The sequence below is a fragment of the Onychostoma macrolepis genome, chromosome 07 (genome assembly GCF_012432095.1).
Source record: "Onychostoma macrolepis isolate SWU-2019 chromosome 07, ASM1243209v1, whole genome shotgun sequence".
NCBI lineage: Eukaryota > Metazoa > Chordata > Actinopteri > Cypriniformes > Cyprinidae > Onychostoma > Onychostoma macrolepis.
The window spans coordinates 23,161,978-23,189,107 of NC_081161.1; the positions used below are offsets into that span (position 1 = coordinate 23,161,978).

The window sequence follows — 27,130 nt, forward strand, 5'->3', positions numbered from 1 at the left end:
TCTGTCTAAAAGTACAACACCATTCAAACGTTTGAGCAAAGTTGAAATGTAAAAAAGTCCTCTTGCCAAGGCTATCTTTATCTAAAATAAGTAAAAACAGCCTTTACTCCAGTCTTCAGTGTCACACGATTCTTCCGAAATCATTAAAATATGTTGATTTTGAGCTCAAGAAGCATTTCTTATTGCTGAAAACAGGCGCTTAATATTTGTAATACACAGAAACAGAGTTAAAATGAACAGCGCTTATAATAAATTATGTTAATATTAATATTAAATACCCTTGCTGAATAAAAGTATTAATTTAATTTAATTTAAAAAAAATACTGACCCCAAACTATTGATTGATAGTGTGCATAACTCCCAAAACCATAATATGAAACTTTCATTACCCATAATAGGGGCACTTTAAGCTATAGCGTTTATACTAAATGTATTTAGACTACTGTTTTTCACACAAATACCTAGAAGCCATATTACATTTTACCAAGGTGCTATAATTGTGGTTTTAACTGTGATTATCATGATCTAAATGTATGCTACTATGGAAGACAATGGTTAAAAAAAAGAAAATTTAAAAAAAAAACTCAAACAGTCAGAATGATTAAATTTCACCATATAAGAATGAGGTTGCTCCAACTTCTACATCTGCATCCTAACTCAAGCTACTATCAAATGTGTATTTCAAGAGACAAGATAAGAATAAGAGACAAAAAAATGTTATATTACTATTAATACTTTCAAACACAAAACTGTTTCTTGATTTGAAACGATATTACTCATAAGAACATGCAGAACTAAGAAATCATTTTTTCTATTTAGATATTTATTGTTAAGGAAAAATGACTGGAAAAGTGTAAAGAATTTTACAGAAAGTGTTTGTCATGTTCTGATCATAAAGAACAGTTTAAAACCACAATTAACCGTCTGGCTTTTACAACTTTCACATTGGAGCAAAAATCTGCCTTTAAACTTGAAAGAAAGAAAAATTTGTCATTTATCGTGATAATTATCAATATCGACTGATATGAAAAAAATTACTGTGATCATTTTTTTGGCCATATTGCCCAGCCCTACATGAGGGTCTTTCGCACAGCGTAGTTCAAGAAACTTAGTTACAGGAGCTAGCCAGCAGTGGAGATGAAATTTTCTATGACAACTTGCAGTGTTACATATCATTGAGGCTGAGAAAAGAAAACAACGCTGCAGACAACAGGTAAATGCCATTATAGCTGATTTCCATGCTTGTGGAATAAATATGTTTACATGGCTTTTGAAAAATGTTACACTTACAGTGTACACTTACAGTAAGGTCACTGGTAGTTCCTATAAAACTGATTTAGACCCTCCCCAAACGGAGTTCCTAGAACTAAAACCGTTCCTAGGTCCTGCGGTGCAAACACACCAAAAAGCGGGTACTTCCACCAATAGTTCTGGGAACTATGAAAAGGTTCCTCCGGTGCAAAAGCCTCTATGGACTATTTTAATGATGTCCTTACGACTGAACTTGTCAGTTGCGTTTCTGTCTATGCAGGATCAGAGAGCTCTCTGATTCCATCAAAAATATCTTAATTTGTGTTCTAAATATAAACAAAGGTCTTATGAGTTTGGAACGACATGTGGGTGAGTAATTAATTTTTGGATGAGCTATCCCTTTAAGGGTGGATGAAGCAATCAGGTAGATGTATTGATTGAGCATTTGGCCCTACTAAGAGCCCTTTTATTCTTTTACTTCTCATTTCCCTCTACTTGTGGGCTTGTTTATTGTGGGAGGTCATCTGCGGCAGCTGATGTGATGATTTGCTGCGGGTTAAATCTCCCCCTTTCAGATTTCAGAGTCAGACGCAGCATGTTCCCAGGCTAATTCTGGAGTTAATATCCTCGCAGTTCAACCCAATCAAATGGGATTTACCCACAGCTCTCGCATTCTCCTGAGAGATAGATAAATAAGCAAATCTGCACCAGATTAAAAGATGCGTATAAAAATGCCTGAATGCCATTTGTTAGATCTGTCGCTAACCTTTATAGGAAAATCTCTCTTTCTGAAATAAAAGGGCTAAACCTGAGGCTAAGTCATACCTCATCCTAAATATGGGGAAAAGGCTCTTTTCATTTTCCTTTTCACTGATTTTCTTTTTTCCCCACCTTATTTCATTTCAGCTAATATGCTAACCACACTCACCTTCATCTCGGCAGGTTTGTAGTGCCTGCGGTTCTTGTCCTCATTGGCTGTTCTATAGCCGTCCCGTAAGAAGCGCTTGAAACCATACTTGCCCTTCAGCTTGCGGACTATCTTGTCCAGAGTCTGGGAATATAGAGCATCATCATCCACGGCAAACGCTGGGTAGCTGATACAGGGCAGGAGGGCCGCATCTGTGTTCTACATGACAAGAGCACTTGCATAAGAAATAGACACTGAGTGACTCACTGCTCTTCTATTGAATTTGCTTTCCATCAAGAAATATCGAGGAAACCCAGGGTCAAGTGACCACTCTCTTTCTGAGAATGGGCTATTTTTCAAAATTAGCCTCTGCAGTTTTAATAACACATTAGTCAGACTCATGAAGAGGCTCTTATACATGCGACACATAAGCCTATACACTTTAAGCCTAGGAATCGGACAACCTCACTCAACTTTCAAAGGAAGAACATTTCTGCATAATGCACTGCCTTAATTTAGCTTAATCGTGATCATTTACCTGTTCTGGCAGAGATTACTTTATTCTCCATTGAAATCAGCACAAAGAAGAATGGGAATTATGTATTGTTAATGGACATTGTGAAGGAGAGAAAGGACACTCTGTGAGTTGACAAATCCAGGGCATCGGAAGTCATACATTTCTCTATTAAAGGTGTCAAATCACAAGAAATTGAATTTTTTTTGTGAAATAAAGAGTTGGATATGCTATGAAAACATGATGTTTGAAAAATGTGTTTCACACTGAAACTAGTTCATATGCAAAGTTATGAAAAATCTTGGATTTCTAATGTCAGAAAAAGCAAACGTATTAACACATACACCGTCTCCATCTACCCTCCTGGCTTCAGAAGATAGGGACGCTCCCCACATCCATTCCCCATTTTAGAATCATAACCAACTTGATGTCTGATCAATACTGTAGCTCATTCCAGCTAGGCTTTACTAAATCATTTAGTGCTGCACTAAGCAATAAATTGTAAAGTGAATTTCTATCATTTCTAATCAAGTACCCATAAAAAGAGAGCTCTTAGTCAAAGGAATAGCTAAGAGAAATGGCTAAGGACTGTTACTCATTCCATATGCAAGGGGAACATATACATTGACAGGCACAGTAGTACAATTCATAGGTGGACAATGGTCATGAAAAACTAAATTAAGAATGTTTTTCATGCAAGAAGCCTAGACTAACATTACTGTATAACTGGACCTCAGGGAAAAAAATAAAATGCTTAAAAAAAGCATTATATGACCCTTTTAATAATGGATGAGCAGTTTGTATATGCATTGCAGGCAAAAGAACTCACATGGGAACGAGACTCCCTTGGCAGGAGAGAGCACAGTGTCTGTCTATTCCTGTTATGAGCATCCAGATCCACAAAAATGACTGACCAGGAGCATCCCTGCAGGGCAGAGGTAAACAAACATCACAAATCAAACATTATAATGGCCATCTTGACACCTCTTGATGGGTGGAATTCAACAGTGTCTGTTACAGGTGATAGTGGGTCTTTCATGAAGTCAGTTAGATAATTTATTTAAAAGCTCCATATTAGAAATGCAAAGGCCAGTCCTGCACAGGGTCTCCTAAAATCAAACTCGCCCTCCTTTCCACAAAACCACACTCTGCTCTGATGCAGCATTTAATAAAAAAGAAAAAGTCAGATTTAAATGATTACTTTGGGCTTGTAGTGTGTCACACAGCAACAGTTCCACATCATTTCCGGTTACACTTTATTTTGATAGTCCACTTTAGACATTCTATTAACTATAAGTAACTTTGTAACTACATGTTAACTAATTCTCATTCATTTGCAACTACATGTCTACTAACTCTCAGAGTAGACTGTTACGGTAGGTTTAGGGTTAGTAGAATAAGTTGACATATACTTGCAAAGTTTCTCATAGTCAGTATGTTGTATGTTGTGGACCCATCAAAATAAAGTATCAGAAGTTATTAAGCAGACAGTCTACTAATACTCTAATGACTGCTAGTTGACATGTAGTAGCAAAGTTACTTACTGTTAGTAGAATGTCTAAAGTGGACTAATCAAAATAAAGTGTTACCTCATTTCCTGAAAAAACCTTGAAACCGCCAACTTCAACTTCACCACAAATGAGATTCACAATTTAAACTTAGCTCGGAGGCATACTCTACACCAGCCTAGACAGCGACTGCCACACACGTTTAATAAAAAAAAACTTCAACACACACACACACACACACATACTTATATATGCATATGACCTCTTTAATAATGCATAAGCAGTTTGTACCATATGCACAGTAAGCAAAAGAACTCCCATGGGAACATAATATATAAAATAATGTAAATAACGTTATATATATAAAATCTATAGAACCTAAACTTTCTTGATGTTTTCCATTTAAAAAACACAATGTTTTATTTCTTTATTACATAAAAGCATCTAAAAAATGTAAAGTGTATCACATGGTTAGTGTTAAAAAAACAAAAAAACAATGCACACTTTTAGCAGCTTTTTTGGTCATTTTTTTCAAGTAACAGCAGTGAGTGGCAGCTTCTTAGTCATCAAGGGCCATCCAATCAGAACAAACTATTGTTTCTGTTTTCTCTGCATTCCCCTCACACCTCTCCATTTAAACTGAGAGCACTTTTTCAATTTAGCTTCTTCTGTTTGTGCAGACCGATTATACAACAAGCACCATTTTGTGGCACATTTAGCTCATCTAGAGAAGCTCACAAAGAACCGAAATGCTTATACGAGCTTCTGAATCAACAATTTACATGCTGAGAGGGATTGTAATGTAAATGACTCTGAAGAGTGTGAGAATGGGAGGCGTGTCAGTGATATGTAGACTCCAGCAGAATGTGCCATCATCTACTGACTGAGATAAGAGCTGACTTTAGCTAACTGTGAACATCTGCATCTGAAAGTAAGTATATATATATATATATATATATATATATATATATATATATATATATATATATATATATATATATATATATATATACAGTGAGGAAAATAAGTATTTGAACACCCTGCTATTTTGCAAGTTCTCCCACTTAGAAATCATGGAGGGGTCTGAAATTGTCATCGTAGGTGCAGGTCCACTGTGAGAGACATAATGTAAAAAAAAAAAATCCAGAAATCACAATGTATGATTTTTAACTATTTATTTGTATGATACAGCTGCAAATAAGTATTTGAACACCTGAGAAAATCAATGTTAATATTTGGTACAGTAGCCTTTGTTTGCAATTACAGAGGTCAAACGCTTTCCTGTAGTTTTTCACCAGGTTTGCACACACTGCAGGAGGGATTTTGGCCCACTCCTCCACACAGATCTTCTCTAGATCAGTCAGGTTTCTGGCCTGTCGCTGAGAAACACGGAGTTTGAGCTCCTCCAAAGATTCTCTATTGGGTTTAGGTCTGAGACTGGCTAGGCCACGCCAGAACCTTGATATGCTTCTTACAGAGCCACTCCTTGGTTATCCTGGCTGTGTGCTTCGGGTCATTGTCATGTTGGAAGACCCAGCCTCGACCCATCTTCAATGCTCTAACTGAGGGAAGGAGGTTGTTCCCCAAAATCTCGCAATACATGGCCCCGGTCATCCTCTCCTTAATACAGTGCAGTCGCCTGTCCCATGTGCAGAAAAACACCCCAAAGATGATGCTACCACCCCATGCTTCACAGTAGGGATGGTGTTCTTGGGATGGTACTCATCATTCTTCTTCCTCCAAACACGTTTAGTGGAATTATGACCAAAAGTTCTATTTTGGTCTCATCTGACCACATGACTTTCTCCCATGACTCCTCTGGATCATCCAAATGGTCATTGGCAAACTTAAGTCGGGCCTGGACATGTGCTGGTTTAAGCAGGGGAACCTTCCGTGCCATGCATGATTTCAAACCATGACGCCTTAGTGTATTACCAACAGTAACCTTGGAAACGGTGGTCCCAGCTCTTTTCAGGTCATTGACCAGCTCCTCCCGTGTAGTTCTGGGCTGATTTCTCACCTTTCTTAGGATCATTGAGACCCCACGAGGTGAGATCTTGCATGGAGCCCCAGTCCGAGGGAGATTGACAGTCATGTTTAGCTTCTTCCATTTTCTAATGATTGCTCCAACAGTGGACCTTTTTCACCAAGCTGCTTGGCAATTTCCCGTAGCCCTTTCCAGCCTTGTGGAGGTGTACAATTTTGTCTCTAGTGTCTTTGGACAGCTCTTTGGTCTTGGCCATGTTAGTAGTTGGATTCTTACTGATTGTATGGGGTGGACAGGTGTCTTTATGCAGCTAACGACCTCAAACAGGTGCATCTAATTTAGGATAATAAATGGAGTGGAGGTGGACATTTTAAAGGCAGACTAACAGGTCTTTGAGGGTCAGAATTCTAGCTGATAGACAGGTGTTCAAATACTTATTTGCAGCTGTATCATACAAATAAATAGTTAAAAAAATCATACATTGTGATTTCTGGATTTTTTTTTTTAGATTATGTCTCTCACAGTGGACATGCACCTACGATGACAATTTCAGACCCCTCCATGATTTCTAAGTGGGAGAACTTGCAAAATAGCAGGGTGTTCAAATACTTATTTTCCTCACTGTATATATATACAGGTGCTGGTCATATAATTAGAATATCATCAAAAAGTTGATTTATTTCACTAATTCCATTCAAAAAGTGAAACTTGTATATTATATTCATTCATTACACACAGACTGATATATTTCAAATGTTTATTTCTTTTAATTTTGATGATTATAACTGACAACTAAGGAAAATCCCAAATTCAGTATCTCAGAAAATTAGAATATTACTTAAGACCAATACAAAGAAAGGATTTTTAGAAATCTTGGCCAACTGAAAAGTATGAACATGAAAAGTATGAGCATGTACAGCACTCAATACTTAGTTGGGGCTCCTTTTGCCTGAATTACTGCAGCAATGCGGCGTGGCATGGAGTCGATCAGTCTGTGGCACTGCTCAGGTGTTATGAGAGCCCAGGTTGCTCTGATAGTGGCCTTCAGCTCTTCTGCATTGTTGGGTCTGGCATCTTGTCGCATCTTCCTCTTCACAATACCCCATAGATCTTCTATGGGGTTAAGGTCAGGCGAGTTTGTTGGCCAATTAAGAACAGGATACCATGGTCCTTAAACCAGATACTGGCTGCTTTGGCACTGTGTGCAGGTGCCAAGTCCTGCTGGAAAATGAAATCAGCATCTCCATAAAGCTTGTCAGCAGAAGGAAGCATGAAGTGCTCTAAAATTTCCTGGTAGATGGCTGCGTTGACTGTGGACTTCAGAAAACACAGTGGACCAACACCAGCAGATGACATGGCAGCCCAAATCATCACAGACTGTGGAAACTTCACACTGGACTTCAAGCAACTTGGATTCTGTGCCTCTCCACTCTTCCTTCAGACTCTAGGACCTTGATTTCCAAATGAAATGCAAAATTTCCTTTCATCTGAAAAGAGGACTTTGGACCACTGAGCAACAGTCCAGTTATTTTTCTCCACAGCCCAGGTAAGACGCTTCTGACGTTGTCTCTGCTTCAGAAGTGGCTTGGTAGCCATTTTCCTGAAGACGTCTGAGCGTGGTGACTCTTGATGCACTGACTCCAGCTTCAGTTCACTCCTTGTGAAGCTCTCACAAGTGTTTGAATCAGCTTTGCTTGACAGTATTCTCAAGCTTGCAGTCATCCCTGTTGCTTGTGCACCTTTTCCTACCCAAATTCTTCCTTCCAGTCAACTTTGCATTTAATATGCTTTGATACAGCACTCTGTAAACAGCCACACCTTTCAGTAATGACCCTCTGTGACTTACCCTCTTTGTGGAGGGCGTCAATGTTCATCTTCTGGATCATTGTCAAGTCAGCACTCTTCTCCATTATTATGGTTTCAAAGAACAAGAGATACCCAGAATTTGTACTGTAGGGATGGTCATTTATTGAAACTCAAATGTAAATATTCTAATATTTTGAGATACTGATTTTTGACTTTCATGAGCTGTAAGCTCTAATCATCAAAATTAAAAGAAATAAACATTTGAAATATATCAGTCTGTGTGTAATGAATGAATGTAATATACAAGTTTCACTTTTTGAATGGAATTAGTGAAATAAATCAACTTTTTGATGATATTCTAATTATATGACCAGCACTTGTATATATACACAGGTGCATCTCGATAAATTAGAATGTCGTGGAAAAGTTCAATTATTTCAGTAATTCAACTCAAAATGTGAAACTCGTGTATTAAATAAATTCAATGCACACATAAGTCTTTGGTTCTTTTAATTGTGATGATTTTGGCTCACATTTAACAAAAACCCATCAATTCACTATCTCAACAGATTTGAATACTTCATAAGACCAATAAAAAAAAACATTTTTTGTAAATTGTTGGCCTTCTGGAAAGTATGTTCATTTACTGTATATGTACTCAATACTTGAGCTTTTGCTTTAATTACTGCCTCAATTCGGCGTGGCATGGAGGTCATCAGTTTGTGGCACTGCTGAGGTGGTATGGAAGCCCAGGTTTCTTTGACAGTGGCCTTCAGCTCATCTGCATTTTTTGGTCTCTTGTTTCTCATTTTCCTCTTGACAATACCCCATAAATACTCTATGGGGTTCAGGTCTGGTGAGTTTGCTGGCCAGTCAAGCATACCAACACCATGGTCATTTATCCAACTTTTGGTGCTTTTGGCAGTGTGGGCAGGTGCCAAATCCTGCTGGGAAATGAAATCAGCATCTTTAAAAAGCTGGTCAGCAGAAGGAAGCATGAAGTGCTCCAAAATTTCTTGGTAAACGGGTGCAGTGACTTTGGTTTTCAAAAAACACAATGAACCAACACCAGAAGATGACATTGCACCCCAAATCATCACAGACTGTGGAAACGTAACACTGGACTTCAAGCAACTTGGGCTATGAGCTTTTCCACCCTTTCTCTAGACTCTAGTACCTTGGTTTCCAAATGAAATACAAAATTTGCTCTCATCTGAAAAGAGGACTTTGGACCACTGGGCAACAGTCCAGTTCTTCTTCTCCTTAGCCCAGGTAAGATGCCTCTGACGTTGTCTTGGTTCAGGAGAGGACAACTGTAGCCAAATTCCTTGACACGTCTGTGTGTGGTGGCTCTTGATGCCTTGACCCCAGCCTCAGTCCAATCCTTGTGAAGTTCACCCAAATTCTTGAAGCAATTTTGCTTGACAATCTTCATAAGGCTGCGGTTCTCTCGGTTGGTTGTGCATCTTTTTCTTCCACACTTTTTCCTTCCACTCAACTTTCTGTTAACATGCTTGGATACAGCACTCTGTGAACAGCCAGCTTCTTTGGCAATGAATGTTTGTGGCTTACCCTCCTTGTGAAGGGTGTCAATGATTGTCTTCTGGACAACTGTCAGATCAGCAGTCTTCTCCATGATTGTGTAGCCTAGTGAACCAAACTGAGAGACCATTTTGTAGGCTCAGGAAACCTTTGCAGGTGTTTTGAGTTGATTGGCATGTCACCATATTCTAATTTGTTGAGATAGTGAATTGGTGAACCCTTATACTTTTCATCACTCGGTGATGTGGATTACTTTTACAATGTTTTTTTGTACTTCTTGAAGTGTATTGGTTGAGTAGACTTTCAATGGATGTATAAAAATATCTTCATTTGATATAATATTTTAATGAAAATTAAAGTGGGTCAGTTTAAAAACCAACTTCATGGTGCTGTTTTAGTGTGCTATGTGACATTTAACAATGCTAAACTAGTCGGTAGTTGGATGACTAGTTGACAAGTTGACCATTCTACCTAACCCTATATCTAAATCCATGAGAATCTGTAAAATGGTTTCAAAATGATAGGCCTTTAATTAAAAATCTGAAAGCTGAGCAATATGTAGCTCAACATATGGCGTGAAAGATCTACCTGCTTTTATCCTGTTATAACCGTGCTCTGACAGCTCCTGTTCCAAAGAAACACATGAAAGCGCCAGCTCTGCCATCCATGCTGAGAGTTAGTTGAGGAAATGGAGCGTGAGAGCCATCATTAATAACATAACCCATGTGATGACACAGCACGCCTTCCATCCAACTGAGAGACACATGGCAAACCAGCCATTTGAGTCCTCCATTAATTCAGAACAACACTGTCTACAGCACTCACTTCCATAAAGTCATTTCATACACTGCACCATGTTTCCTGCTAATGACAGAACACAGAGAGCAACATTAGGGAGGAAGAGGCAAACTTGGCAAAAAGTCAAAACGCAACAGTAACTACAAATAACTACACCATATTTTTAAATCGTGTCCATACTTCTGTTAAACAAACATCCAAGGTTAACATCTATATGCACTTAACTATTCAATCTGAAGGGCCTTCATCTGTGTGTAAATTTGGGAGATGGGGGGGAAGGGTGAGATGTTTCTTCTTCCAAAATGGATGCGCTTTGAGGATGTTATCACTTTCCCGGTCCATTACCAAATATAATGGATGTGGCCCACTGCCATCTTGATTTTCCCTCAACACCAAAACAAATTAATCCCACTAATGACCGCTCCAAAAAGAAAAGAGCACCAAAATCAGATAGAAGTATTCACCATCCATCAAAGTTGGAAATCTGACAAAACAGATAGCTCAAACACAATCTAACCCAATCATCTTGATCACTTTGTTTTGTTTCTCTCTTGCCTCAGACACATTTATGCAATGAATTAGATCCCCATGCAGGAGCAGAAGCATTTATTTATTACAAAGATGAAGAGAGCTGTTGGTACATTCCGTCCTTCAGCTGTTTTGAACTACTAAAATCTTCCTTTTATGAACATTAAACACAGTTTCTCAAAAAGCATTCATTATTCAGTGTTTAAAGAGGCGGTTCATCCAAAAATGAAAATTCCTTGATTGTGTAGACTTTATTATCATTTTTATATTATATATCAGTTTTGATGAAAAATATCAGTTTAGACCACCTGCAAAATATCTTCTGTTGGGTTCCACAGAAGACAGACAATCATAGAGGTTTCATATGACATTATGGTGAGTAAATGATGATGACAGAATTTAGATTTTTGTGTGAATAAACCCATTATTAGCCTAAAGGATGTCAGCAGTACCTGATTTCCAAACAGGTTGAATCCATTGATGGCTTCCAGAGCTGCTTTGGCTAGTCCCACCGAGCTAGAAGACAATAGATCAGATTCACAGTCACAACGAGCATCTCCTTTTTAAGACAAAATGAATATTGCACTTGCTATTTGAGCACTTTTCACGAACAGAGAACTAAGCTCTCATTAAATACTCTTCTGTTCCAGGTGCCGATATCCAAAGCCGTTTTCATCCATGAAAGACTCCTTTGAGGTTAAACAAAGCTAATAATTTCTGTCATATTTGCTTCTTCAGCCACTCACTCTTATGATTAGAGCACATGATTAGACCTAGGTGTGCTGAGCAATAAAAAAAAAAAAAGTGCCCAATTGCTATTGGTGAAGAAAAATCAATAGTGAAAACGTAGAAAATGAGCAAACTGAAAGGCATTGGGGATAATTCTAAATTGAAAAGAACATGGAAGAATCCAGCTCTGCTTCATTCATCCCTTCCCAACAAAACCATCAGCTACGATCACAATCAAGCTACATGAGGTTGAGACTCTATTGATTTTCTGCCCGGACAGAAAGCAAACATGCTCAGCCCCAGATATATTGGTAAAATCTGACAGTGATGCCGACAGACTGTGTTACTTTTACATTCAAGCTGGTAAAGCTAAAAATCACAAAACTGGATAATGTATAAAAAATGAGGGGGAACCATCTGCTGTAATGTGTTACTATAACTGGCTCTGTATTGGTGACGGTTGGTCTGGTCTTTGTAATTGGATGAAATGCCCTTTATTCTCATTTTAATTAAATGGAAAGTTTCTGAGAGAATTTCAAAAGAAACTTTTAAACAGGCCTCTTGAATGGTCATGAATTACAGCCCTCTGGAGTTCTGTGACTTTACTCAAAATCTGGCACTATTTCAATAGAATCTAACAACATCGCTTCTGAAAACAATGAAGTGACATCTATTTCCTTTGTGCTGGTCCAGAGTACTCTGATATAAAACATTTATCACACATCTCATTCTGAGCTCCATCCACAGCAATACAATACAACAACTCTCTTTACTCTGTACACAGAATAATCATGTTAGAAGAACAAACTCATTAATTACTTACAAGAAACACATTTGCTTCAGCTTGCAAAAATTAATATTTACATTTATAATATTCATTTTGCATGGGCTCTATAAAAAGAGAGTTGTATAGATGTGATGCTCCCTTTTAATTTTTAGAGAGATCATCAAACATTTATTTCTCATTTAAATGACCAAGGCTGCAATACAGTAAAAACAGTAATATTCTGAAATATTACAATTTAAAGTAAAAGTGTTGCATTTAAATTTATTTTAAAATATAATTTATTTCTGTGATGGCAAAGTTGAATTTTCAGCAGTCACTACTCCAGTTTTCAGTGTCACGTGATTCTTCAAAAATCATTCTTGATAATGCTGATTTACTTATTATTATAAATGTTGAAAACAGTTGTGCTGCTTATTATTTTTTCTTCAGGATTCTTTGATGAATGGAAAGTTTAAAAGAACAGCATTTATGTGATATAGAAATCTTTTGTAACAGTATAAATGTATTTTCTACACTAGCACAAGCCTTTGTGTACTTCTAGTTTAATTGTACTGCACTTGCAGTTATCACAGTTGTTTAAGGTAAAATTGCAAAGCTTTATGCTACGTATTTTCTAAATAAGTTAGAAAAAAAGAAAGAAAAAAAACAGAAAAATCAAGGTGCAATTATACCTGTTCTTCCCTACTCGACAGCTCTCTAAAATATATAATTTAAAGACTGGTGAATCAAAAATTGATCATTATTTTTAATTCAGTTAAAAAGTGCAAAGAGCAGAAGTCAATACTCTAATTGACCCTCAGTGGGGATGCTGTGACGGCAAGATAAGGAAGCAGTGATGGAGAGAATCATTATTGAGTCTGGTTATGAAAGAGAGGCAAAGCTATGTGTTGAGAGTCACTGCCTATTGACTTGCTCTTCTTATAAAGCATATTGTCTGGGCAAATCCACAGTCCATACTGTCTGCAGAGCACCAAGAATCATTTCTGCAATGGGCAGATAGGAGCTTCTCTATGCGAGTCCTCTCAGTTAGAGTTCAGTCATTGATGGACTCACCCAGAGGAGGTGAAATGAAGTGTCACCCTTACTGGAGGGCCATCATAGGCATGCTCCAATCTATAACCCCCTCAACATGAGCTCAAACTTTCACATCGTTTTAGGTGCTGGGTTTGATTAATGCGAGCAGCAAACAAAAGTTTGTTTTATTTCATACAGAACATAAGGAATGCTGCCTTAGTACCTAGCAACAAAAAACAAAACAAAAAATACAGGTTTAGAGAAAAGAAAACTGCTCTGTGCCTTGTACACTAATTAAAATTAAACTTACTGTCTTTGCACAAGACAATCACTTATGAATATGGATGCAACCAAATTCTAGGTGATACCGATAAGCCAATAATAGCCTCCTTTGTGAAAACAATTAATACATTTATAAAGACACACACAAAAAATAAAACTAAAATCACTCACTTTAAGTGCTAAAAGTGAATATTAAAATGTACATTACGAAAAATCGATATTCATCAGAAACTAAATATTATATTTAGCAGTGCTAGAATTAACACTGCTTAAGGCTTTTACATTGTTGTAGATTTCTATTTCAAATTAAATGATGTTCTTTATTGTTTTCAGCATTAATAATAAAAGGAAAGATTTCTTGAGCACCAAATCAGCATTTGTAATTGTAATTGTAATATTATTTCACAATATTACTGTATGTATCAAAACTGAAAGAACTAGAATATTGTCCAATAACCAATGTTTTACTGATATATTGTGCATCCTTAACTACAAATTATATTGTAGCAGTTTTATTTAATGACAAAGTTATAGAAAGGGAACAGAAAGACAATGATAAACCTTACCTGGAGTGCAGCTCTGTGCTTCCATTATTATATTTGCTTCCCCGCTCCCACATGCCAAAGTCTGGCACACGATATGCTCTCTCCACACAGAACACCAGATTCTGGATGAATGATACCTACAAATGCAAACATGTCAGGGAAATGTGTCACACCAAGATCTCCATCTGCTTTGCTTGCTATCCAGACATCAGCGCACATCAACAGCTCAACAAAAGGCCTGCTCTCAAAGCTTTTCTAGGCCATGAGTGTTTTTATTTGTCAATACATCAGCATTCCTTCGTGTTACCCATCTAATATCCTGATTATGCATGAATTTATTTGAATAATGATCCATTATTTAAAGTAATCCATCACTTCCATGGGTGGCATTGGTAATATCATAAGCCCCTCAACACTTCCCATTCCCAGTGTGGAATGAGGCCATAGGAAAAACAAGATGAGGGAAAGAATGATGACTTTATGGTACATAAATGAGGAAATGTTCAAACACCCGGGGAGGCCGGGCTGACAGCGCTTTTAATTTAACATGAAGAGAACTGAGGGCCCCTAAAGCACGTTAAAATGGGGCACTGAGGAAGGTAGGAGAAAGACAAAATGCAGAGGGAGAAAGAAGGATAGAGGGATGGCTTGAGCGCTTTTATTTTGGGCCTGGACTAAAATGATTAATGTGACGAGCTTTATGGTATCTTAATGAATACCGCTGGCCCGGGGTGGCACTATTTTCTCTCTTCTTCCTTCTCTCAGCTGCAAAGAGAAAATGCAGAGCAGGAGTGGAACTTTTCTGAGGATCAAGATGGATCGGTCATGGTCGTTTGTGTTTGCTGGATAAGGTCTTTTAGTTCATAATTGTACACTAACTGCTGAAGCGGCCCTTAGTCTATATGTCTTTCTAATAATAGATTCAAACTGCAGCCTGGAATTAAGACACCATGTTGGCTAATCTGGCTAGAGAACTGGCTGGCCTGGATTCTCCCAACGTTTTTTCTCCATTTCGGTCAACTATTGAGTCTGGGTTGCTTACCATTGTCGCCTTTTGGCTTATTTGGTTGGGGACACTTGATGTTTGCCAAAATTGGATGTGAACTGAACTGAACTGAGCTGAGTTGGATGATGGCACCATTGTTTTCTCCAGAGCTAAGCTGAATTAAACTCATTCCAAAATTAATGATCTTCATACAGTTATTGAACCTAACTGAATCAACATTTACCTGATTTTAACTGAATATTGACTGTTTACTGTTGTCTTTTTAGAGCTGCTTTACAGCAGAATTTAATTATTTTTGCATCACTGAATCACTATTTTCTTGTGTATCACTGTAAAGCTGCTTTGGAAAACTGTATTGTATAAGCACTATATAAATAAATGTGGCTTTAAATGTTGTTAAATATTCCCATGGAATAGTGGCAAGATAAGTAAATATTACATTTTCTCACTTTTTACTCAAATTTTAGGGTAACACTTTATTTTAAGGTGTCCTTGTTACACATGTTACATGTACTTACTATTATAATAACAATAAATGATGCATAATTACATGCAAGTACCCTAGGCCAAACTCTAATTCTAACCCAATCCATATAGTAAGTACTTGTTGTTAATTAATATCACTCAGTACTTAATTGTATAATTACACTGTAACAAGGACACCTTAAAATAAAGTGTAACCAATTTTAGTTTTCATTGTACTTGTAAAGCTCAAACATTCAAAGTTTATCAAGAACTACAAACCAACATGTGCTCCCAAACTAGCAAATTCTCACTTAACATCTCAATTTAGCCTGAAACTGCAAATCTGTTGAGCATCCTGGTGTATTTGCATTGCATTAAAACCTTTCAACAAGAATTTCACCACACAAATTAGGGTTAAACTGTATTTAGACTCTTTGGCGAAACAAAAACAAAACCTCAATTATTGAAAAGTGTCAGAAACCTTTCAGATTGGATGACACACAAATATGCAGATAAGGTTGGAACCATTATTTTTCAGTTGTCAGATGGATGACCCCCCTGGAGCAACTAGGGACTAACTAGCTCATGTATTCCCCTATAAACACTCAATCCAAAGCCAAACCAGAACCAAGGCACATATTATATAAGAAAAAATGCACTGCCAATGATGAGTAGGAAAAATATTAAACTAGCAATTTCTCCCCGATTTGTTCTGCTGTTCATTAATAATGGAATGTAATGGGCTGCTGATTTCACAACTGTGTTTTTTTAATTGCATTACACACCCGAGCAGGCACTGTTTAGAGACGTCAATTAGCAACTCTTTTGCAAATAGCAAAATAAAAGCTACTGTGACAATTTGTTAAGATTTGGGAGGAAAGCTCAGCTAGAAAGGTGATCCTGCCTGTCATATACACAATATAGTTGTACACAGTAATTGCTTGAAAACAACATTTAAGGGTAGCAATTTCCAAGAAAAGGACAATGTGGCTGAATAAATAAAAGCTGCAGTTATTCAACAGACAGTGGTTTATCAGCAGAGTGTTAAATAAATGCCCCTGGGAGCGGACAGCAGGAATAAAAGACACTATTAATGAAGTCTGTGGAGCCCAAAGAAAAGAGAAAGATTACACAACTATTACAGCAACCGGTAGCACATCTCAGTTTCTCCTCTGGTGTGCGAGTCCAGGGTCAAGGGTGAGTGCTGGCAGGATTTGAAGAGGCCTTTTAATGACAGTTTCATATTTGTGCTACAGTATTTTCCAAATAAAGTGCTTGAGCAGTTGCATAAGTGATCTCTCAGTTTGGTAAAATGCAGGAACTGGCATTTATGCTCTTTGCTCTTTGGCATTTATGCTCTTTAACCATTTCAACTCAGCTTAACTTTATTTCTGCAGTAATGTTTCTTACAGCTAAATTGCTCAATGTAGTCATGGCCAGAACGCCCTAAGAGCAAGTCCTCAGGCAGACAGAGAGAGACTCCAGTGGCTAGCAAAAAGATCCTGGGCGTAAACTATTTCACTGCCTAATCTACTGCAAATCATCATGGCAAAAACTGACAGTCCTATTGAGGTGAAAAATCCCAGTTCTTAAAGGGGGGGGTACAATGCTGTTTCATGCATTCAGAGTCGTTTACACTGTTTAAGAGTTGAATTCTCATGCTAAGCATGGACAAAGTTTCAAAAAAACAATTTGGATGTATAACTGTATTTCTGTGCCAAAAATCTTACTTTAGGGTTCGTACAAGTTTCGGAGAGTTTTTTTCGATCGTGGCTCTTTCATGACGTAAACGAGGGTGGAGCTCCTTATATGGGCATTTCTCCCGGAAGAATGCACCCGTGCACGCATCGACCAGAGCAAGAGCAAGTGCGCACCCATCAACACGCTTCATTCGGCTGCACTGCACGGGACTCGCCCGGGAAGAATGTCTCTAAAGAAGTGTTTTTGGTTGTGAGGGAAAGATAACCTTGTTCAGCTTCTCGAAGAACCCAGCATTACGTAAACAGTAGATGCAGTTTGTTTTTTTGGGGCAGCGATGGAGTTTCTCAAGTGTGTTTGTTGACGAACGTTTTACAAACAAGGCCCAGTTCGACGCTGGATTTGCACATTGTTTGATACTGAAAGATGGAGCGGTCCCAGCTATAAAAGATCCCGGTCATGATTCAGAACTGCAGACGGTAAGTGAAACGGCATCAAATGTCTGTGTTTTGTTGGCGATCGGCGCTCAAGTGCTGGTCACTCTTTAACTCCGCCCACGGCACGCCTCCAGGAGCTCGGCTTTTTTTGGAGAGAATCGTAAAGCTGTATCTTTCTTTTATAAATATGATTAAACTAAAGACTTTTTGGAGATATGAAGGATGCAATACTACTCTACAGGTGCTCAAGATTAACATGAGATTGGGTGAAACTGTGTGTGTTATGCCCCCTTTAAATTCTTATCTTTAGTTCTTACTATACAGTACTATCGTACAGATGACGTACCAGATGGAAATACCTTTGTAAATATCTAGAGAATTAAATATTTTGGTGCGTTTTTCCTAGTTTGCAGTGAAAAACCTTTCTGTTGGTCAATGCCACAAATTCGTATGACTTTAACCTGGATTTCTAGATTCCATAGATTCCTATAGACATGTCTAGATTTAGTTCGTGAAAATTCACTAAACAACTATAAATACGGCAGCACTTTAAGGCGTGTATTTTTGTAAAGCTGCTTTGAACAACATGCATTGTGAAAAGAGCTATGCAAATAAACTGAACTCAACCGACTTGGATTTAACTGACATGAATTAGACCGGTTCTGGTATTTTTTATGAGTAGTTCATGCAGTCATACCTCATCTGTATTGTAGATTATTTGTAGGCCAGAACAAATCATTTCAACCAGGTACAACAGAAACAGAGACAAGGCATCAATCTGAAAAGGAAAGGAAAGAAATATTCAAGAATGGTTATAGTTAGAGCAGTTTAACAATGATATAAATTTATTCTCACACTAATGTAAAGGGTAATGGTGAGTAAAAGGAGAATCTAACTGCAATTTGAAACTCTGAAGTTTTCATTAATTGCCCATTACTGCACAAAATTGAATTTTAATAAGTTTAATTCAAAAGGTTGAATTCATTTTGTGGGCTGTTGACCGCTGGACCAGTCAGCAGATATTACAGCAGCATATATGAAATAAACAAGCAGTCATAAAAATGAGATGAGATAATCCATAAGACATAAAATACTCCAAGAGCTCATTCCAAAATTCTGAATAAGGTCAGAGAGGATATGTATAGTATATAATGACTTTTTTGATTTAGAATTGGGAGTGACAGGCAGCATACATATCACTTATTTAAAGCAAACCACTTTTGGGGCAGTTCATATGATTATAGTGTGTGAACGCAGTGTGGGAAGCACCTGTAGATGGCTGTATTCTTCATACAGGTAAACCTCATCTCCAGTTTCCACGTTAAATACTGAGTGCAGGCACGTGGACGGACTCGGGTCCTGCTTAAACTTTTCCACCTGTTAAAATATTAGAGTGAGAGAGAAAAGATGGTGTAAAAAGAGTAGAGTCAATGAAAAATGCAAGATATAACCAAGGTATTGGCCGTTTCATAATTTATCAAATGATTACTAAAGTAAGTGAGTCAGAAAAAAAGAGTGTATTGATATTCCTGCAGGCGATGGTTGTGCTCCTGAACACAATTTTAGCTCATTTAAAGTACTGTTCTGTAATATTGCATTATATCAGTAAATGTACATTAGCTTTTAAACTGCAAATTACAATTAAGATGACGGAGGTGTTTGGGAGCAGCTCTGAATGCGTGCATCTCTCCACAAGAAAGATGTAGTGCTCCCAGATGTCTACTTGGCTTGAAATAGATACTCAATCAGGATGAGTATCTACATAACTCAAAAACTCAAGAGTTTTTAGGGCTTTGCTGGACATAATACATTCTCTGCCACCAATGATACAGCAAAAACATATTAAAATGCCATAATGCCAACAATATTTTTGCAGACATGCAATAAGGAGAATTTGTGAAGTTGCACTGAATGTTGGGTATTAATTCAAAAGGAATTGTTGTAACAACATCAATTGGAAAGTACATGTGTACTTCATATTAAGTGATTTGGATGAATGTAGGAACAACAATAATGATGGCATAATAAAGTTTATAAATTAACAATATTGGATAGTAACAATAAAAGCACATTTTATTAATAATTATCTCGCCAAATAAAAACAGATGTACAGCATGCATTAGAAACAAACAAACATGTTTTTCTGCATTCACTATACTATAAAGTCATTTAGTTAAGGTCATTGGATGATTCTCTGATCAGGCAAAAGACGAAGTGCAGTTCATAGCTGCAAGCAGTGAAGGTCTACTGTGATATTTATTCTAGCATACATACACAAAATAAATACAGTACATTCTTATTTCTTATGATGCAAAGAAATTCATTTTAAATGCAGTGGATGTCATATTTCTGTCCTGTGAAATATGCTCAGACCATTCGTGACACATGCTGCAGATATTGATATTTATTTGCTCTAACATTTGCTTATTAAACACCAGATTGTTACTGACTTGAAGACAAAACATACCAGATGAAATTAAAAGGTGATCAAACAGAAAGAGATGAAGATGATAAATAAACGGTACACTGAACAGATGCAAGTCATAAACTCAAGTAAATAAGAAGATTATGCAGACGATAGGTAAGGCTTCTTCACTGACTCACCACAGAAAACCAAATCACCTACCCAGCAGACGTGACTGCCGCAGGGATTTTTTTCCCCAGACGTTGAGAATGAGGTCGCAAAATATTTAAGCATGATTATTTAATGCGGCACAAAAATGAGGCATAAACTGCAAAATAACAAATAAAAAAAGCCATATTGGATTTTAAGATGTTCAAAAGAACATTATGAATTATTAGATCGACTGATTGTTAAAAAATAAAACAAAATAAATCAGATGTCACTGCAGACGCACCACAAATTAGTGAGCCAAATATCAGTTGATTAATTGATATATACAGATATACTAGTCTATTTTGATCTAATAACTATGGTCGTCGGGGACTTTTTTTGCAAATGTAAATTTTTGTACTGCATTTTATATGTAATTTATAATTCAATGATAACAAATACAGTGTACACAACAAAACACACATTTAATAACCCATATCGGTCGATTGCTACTAGATGTGACACTGGACCGTCAAGATATTTTCACACACAGACTGTATCCCACAAATCCCACACAGCTCCAAGGATTTCTCCAATCTTCAAACATGCATTAACAGAATATCATCTCTTCTAAAATCCTGGAGAGACAGTGGGATTCTCTGCTCTAGCTCAAAATGTCAGTGCGTACAATATAACAAACAACATCCTTTAAATATTTTGTCCTTAACACAGATACAAAAAAATGCATACATGTTGCCCAGAAGCCAGTGAAGCAAAAACAGCATAGAAGATGAACCACATGACTAAAGCCATTCACATATTATAATCCTACAGTTATGGAAGGGACCATTCACCCGTCAATACAGCAGAAAACTGGGCCGACCTTTCCCACTGACCGCATCGCACACGGGCCCCTACAGCATATTTTAAGTGTTATAAATAAGTGGCCCATTTTTTTTATTCTTCCCTTCCCCTCCCTCGTCAGGTCATGAGAGGCATTCTTCTGTCCCAGATACACAATGATTTTTTTCACACCAGTTACACAGCTGTATAACGGCCCAAACACAGCTGTAAGTTTCTGCAAAAAAGAAAACACTCATCCCTTGGTCCAAATCCATGTCTTAGTAATGCAAATATAGACAGAGGCAAAAAGAGTGATAAAGACACCTGTGAGACAAAGGATGACATTTGAAACATCTGTTAGTCATCACTGCCTGTAAAATTAAACCAATAAAAACTGAAAAGCACAACAGGGCAATGAGTAACCTTCAATTGCTAAAGGAACATCTATTATTCTACGACACAGTACTTGGCAAAATAGTGACTCTATGAAAGTGATTTATTATGTGTGACTTTAGATTGACCTTTATTAAACTCATCAAAGCTGGCTGCTTGGTGAAATATGTGTTTCTGTTTGTGAGTGCATAAAGACTAACGTTGCAAAAGAAACACATGCGTGTCTTAACTATAATTCAAGCATTCATGCTTGCTTTCTGCTTTTCATCTGTTTGTGACTTATTTTTCACAGTGTGTTATCAGCAGCATGCCACAGTAAACACGTCTGTTGAATATACCTGGGGAACCGATGATATGAACAGTTGCAACGCATTGTGAGTTTATTAAAAAGCCAATGTTCTTTGTGAATGCTATAGACAGATGTTAATGAGCACTGCACTGTGTAATTAACTGCATAAACGAGGCATTATAATTAAGACACAGAAAAGCTTTCTTGCAAATCAGGTCTTGGGGGTCAGAAATAAATGAAATGGAACAATTTCAAAGGCACAAGAGAGGCGTAATTGCTCAGGTCTATGCCGAGAGAGAACCGTTGCTATAGAGCAATGGCCAACTGTAAAAACCACATTAACATGAGCTCTATTTGCATGTGAAATAAGACTACTCTTACTGTTAAAGACAGCCTCCCAACCAACAGTGCATCAGTACATAACCAAAAATGTAACTTCCAATTCATTAATAGTGGAAAAGTGCCTATGATCTGCATGTTAAAAGCATTTTTAGATCAAAATGGTTAGGAAATGAGCATAATGTATATCTTTCCAGAAAGTGATAAACAAGGCCTCAAGTGACTGCACTGTAAAATAACACAATCTCATGGAACAATACTGCTTAAAAACTTTTGGATGCAGTTCGACTTTTTAAATGGTTTTGAAATAAGCCCTTTATGCTCAGCAAAAATAGAGTAGATACAGTAATATTGTCAAATGTTATTACAATTTCAAATAACTTTTTCTATTTAATTTAAAATGTAATATTTTTATGGAAACTATGATTTTTTTATTTTATTTGATTTATTATTATTGCAATGTGCTGTTTGTGAAAGAGCAACAAACTTTATACTAAAAGTAACGTTTTTATCCATATATCATATAAAACATCATAATTAACAATATTAATATGGGTACACTTTTTGATGGGGGTCCTGTGCCTCTCTGTATGAAAGACTAGAAATGCTCCTGTGCATTACTTAACATTTCCTTTCAGTTGGTGGTTAGAAAAAAAAAAACACAGCTGGACCAAAACAGGAAGCCCAACAACTAAGCAAATGACCGCGGCAACTCCAGGCAGCTCGCCATGAGAACGTTGTCAAAACCCTGATTGCAGCAATATCCAACTGTTAAAACCACAGAAAAGCTCAACCGGCAGCCACTCAAATGCAACCCCACAGACAACCCTTTAAATAATGCCCAAGCACCATCCACTTTGTAGAGCGAGTTCACACATCTGCAGTCAAAACTAACTTTTTACTGTCTGCGGTGTGTCACAGACATACAGTAGCTGCCACAATCCAGTATGAGTTGAGGGATGGACAGAGACTTATCACAGGAGGAATTAGCAAAACTTGATTTCCAGTTTATAAAGAAAACTTGAAAGCAGTTCATCCAAAAATAAACATTCCTTCATTAATTACTTACTCCTGTATCATTCAAAACCCTTAAGAATTCTGTTCATCTTCAAAAAACATGAAGATATTTGTAATGAAACCTGAAATATTTCTGTTCCTCAATTTAGAAGTCAATTACACCACAACTTAACGCAAGTAAATGAGCGGTCGAGTGGTTTAAGAAAAGTCTTACGATAACTTTATATGATGAACAGATTTAATTTATACTTGTCATCACATATAAACATTTATCAACGATTAATCGCATCCAAAATAAAAGTTTTTGTTTACATAATATATATGGGTGTACTGTGTATATTTATTATGTATCTATAAATACACATACATGCATGTATATATTTAAGAAAAATATATGTTTATATATTAAATATATTTATATAACACAATTGTAAATATTTTCAAAATATATATTGTATGTGTGTGTATTTGTATATATACAGCATGCACACATATATTATGCAAACAAAAACCTTTATTTTGGATGTGATTAATCGTGATTAATCGTTTGACAGCACTATTATCAACACGCATATATAGAGCACATTAAACACGCTTGCTTGAGGTACGAGAACAAAGTGCACTCTGTGTATGTGCTTTGATCAAATTTTTGTTTGTGTGGACTTTCAGTGGATTTTTTTTTTTTTTTAAAGAAATCTCTCAAGTTTCATCACAAATATGTTAATTTGTTTTTCAAAGACAAACAAAACCTGATTAAAAAGGTTGATTAAATGATGACAATTTTCATTTCTGGTTAAACTAATATAATATAAAATATAAATATAAAAATACATTGCTAAATAAAATCACTATTTTATGGTGAAGCCAGTTATAATGGCAGGGCAAGTAAAAACTGGAACTACTGTCCTGCCAGGCTTGCAGAAAACAAAAATCTTACTGCTGAGCCATGAAACAGTGAGTGGGGCCATAAAAAAGCCTCATACCATGTGCAGAGCTCTTTCTGAGATTTACTATAAACCGAAGAACAGAACAGAAAACCCAGTGTTGCTTGAAAGTGCGGCGAACTGGAGAAAATGTGAAAAGTATGGGATGCGTGTACATTTTCTTTGAAAACAAATCTGAGGTACAGTGGAAATCTACATAAAGAAATACATATCAAAGTTAGTCAATCAACTAATGTAAACAATTTTAGGGGTCACAATAGACAACAAAATTACATAATCACAGTGCTAAATGCAAACTATGCAACCTTGCCAAACTTGTGCCAACTCTGCACAAGGACGTTTGTCCTGCAAGCTGCTGCATAAGCGTAACCTTAACCTTACAAGAACAGTACCAAAAGTCATCAAGAGAACCGTCAGGTTGTTTTGCAGCATGAAACCACTCATCAGGGGTGAATAAAGTGATCTTTAGGAGGTTGCTAGAGTTTTCAAAAGGCAAAATTGATGCATGCAGCACTGCTGTGTTCTGTCCTATGGTGTGACGCTGTGACCCACCTTATCAGACTGCCGCATATAGCAGTACATAATCCCCCGCATGCACTTGATGGCAGAGTGCTCCAGTTCATGAGTGCGGCCCATGTCATCATCAATGCGCCTGTGTGAGAAACATTCTGCATGAGTTCCTGGAAAACACTTTATTATGTTGAAAATGCATATTTTAAATAGCAAAGAATCTGTAGCATGCCATTACCATCTACTAAGACAAGTGCTGAAACTATCACAGTCATAAAAAAACAAACATGCAAATGAGACAAACCTTTAACACATAGTCAGAAAGCTCATGTAGAGCATGCACTTGCAAACACCACCCACATATACTCTTACAGAGACAAATAGAGAGTAAGTAATGGGTTCAGGCCTTGGTGTCAGATTGGAATCATCTTAATTAAACTCCTCTGACAATGCTAATATGCAGAGGTGAAGACTGATGACTACGTCTGTCTCTGATATACGCCTGCTCTCTATTTTTATCCTCGCATTCGTCCTCTAGAGGAACAACCCTCTCCAGGAGGAGCGAGAAGGGAAAAAATAACACTTTGTCTTAGGAGTTCAATGGAAAGTCTCTTTCTTGGGTGCCCTCCTATAAATTTTGCAACCTTGACCCAGGCCCCCAGGGTGCTGGTGACCTGCTTTAGAAAGAAGGGAGGTGTGTGCGTTTGTGCATAGGATAGATATATTATATGTGTTTAGAATATCTAAAATATAAAAGGTCAATAAATCTTGTCAATGTTTTTTCTCAAATAAATCTGCATTTCTAGTTAAAAATTACATTAAAATGCTGCATCCTGTTTGCTACCTCAAATCAATTCAGGACTGAATTGGAATTTAAATGGCATTCTCAGTTCAACTATTAATTATTATTACGAATGACAAACAACCATGGCTGTTAGAGATAGAATAAGAAAATGAATAAGGAAAATAAACCTACAAAACAATATTCAAGTGTTTGGTTGTCTCAGTCAGTGTTGGTTCACTTATTGCAAAGGGAAAGCGCAATACCAAACCAATCAGACACTGCCTAGAAAAGGTCATGCGTTAAAACCTCCCGCCTGAACAAAAAGGACTTTTATTGTGTTTTTATAAAGCTTTTTTGTCCTTGTCACAAAATGCTTTCTTCAAAGCATCTTATTTTGCATTCAACAGAAGTCACAGAGGTTTGGAATGACATGAGGCTGAATAAATGATGACAGATCTTATTCTTATTTTTGGATGGAAATCTGCCTTCAAATGAAAGATGGAAAGACGGTGCAAAACACAAGGAAATACTGCAAGTGAACCTCTTGGGAGAAAGTTCATTTTTAGGAAGGAAAAAGATTCAGAACACAAAGCCAAATCACTGAAGAAGCTAAAGAACAAGATAAATGTTCTACAACAGCCCAGTTAAAGAGCGAGCAGGGCAGTGTTTGGTCATAACATCTTGGACTCAAAGCGACTTTGGACAATCCCCCAAGAGGAACCTGGGCTTTAGCTCCAATATCTTGTTCAAGGGCATAAAGGTGAGAGTTCGTCAATTCCCGCTTGTAGAGTTTGAGCATATAACCTTTAAGCTATCCGGTATCCAGTACATCCCTGGACATTAAGTTCAGTCTAATTTTGTCTTAACTGAGCTTTGGAGACTGAAGTGTAAAGCAGCAGGCAACTATTTTGAGCACTGGAACAAATGGGATATCTGAATCAATGGACCAAATTGCTCTTGATCAACGGGTAAACATGCTTACCTCAATGTGATTAAAGCTGCCACTGATATAAATCTATCAAAAGAGTGAATACTTACACTACCCTTTAATGGAATATTTAAATGTTTGTGGGGGAAAGAAAGTCTCTTACACTTACCAAGGCTGCTATTATTTGTTAAAAAAAGAAAGTAAAAAAGCAACATTGTAAAATATTACATTAATTTAAAATAACTGTTTTCTGTTTAAATACATTTCAATTTTTTATATTTTAAATTTAAAAGCAACACATAATTCTTCAAAAATAATTGTAATGTTTTTATTATAATCAATGCTGGAACCAGTTGTGCCGTTTAATATTTCAGTAGAAACTGTGACGTACTATTTTCAAAAGAACAGCATTTATTTGAAATAGAAATCTGTTGCAACATAAATGTCTTTACTGTGACTTTCGATCAATGCTGAAAAAAACAATTAATTTCTTTAAAAAAAACAACCTTTTGAATATTAGTGTATGTGAACAGAATATTTCATTTTTTCCTTCGATAATGACACATTCATTTTCAAGGTTTCATTTAAAGAGGTTTATTCTACCAAGTCATCCCACAATACTGCTTATTTGGGCCAAATCATAGACATAAGGTCTGTTCACACCAAGTGACTCAACAACCAGTATGAATAAACGTTCAAATGTTTTTGTGCACAATACAACCCAT

General features: G+C 36.9%; 1 protein-coding gene across 3 annotated transcripts in view; it reads right to left on the reverse strand.

Annotated features, from left to right (window-relative positions):
• phkb (phosphorylase kinase, beta) overlaps positions 1 to 27,130 on the reverse strand; it is a 77,237-nt gene that overhangs the window by 42,999 nt on the left and 7,108 nt on the right. For all 3 annotated transcript variants that reach the window (XM_058782467.1, XM_058782468.1, XM_058782469.1), the window contains 7 exons: positions 24,736 to 24,835; positions 19,074 to 19,181; positions 18,502 to 18,582; positions 14,220 to 14,335; positions 11,294 to 11,357; positions 3,502 to 3,597; positions 2,180 to 2,377 (listed from right to left, as the gene is read on the reverse strand). In XM_058782467.1, the coding sequence (XP_058638450.1) occupies positions 2,180 to 2,377; positions 3,502 to 3,597; positions 11,294 to 11,357; positions 14,220 to 14,335; positions 18,502 to 18,582; positions 19,074 to 19,181; positions 24,736 to 24,835 (763 nt within the window). The remainder of the gene's footprint in view (positions 1 to 2,179; positions 2,378 to 3,501; positions 3,598 to 11,293; positions 11,358 to 14,219; positions 14,336 to 18,501; positions 18,583 to 19,073; positions 19,182 to 24,735; positions 24,836 to 27,130) is intronic.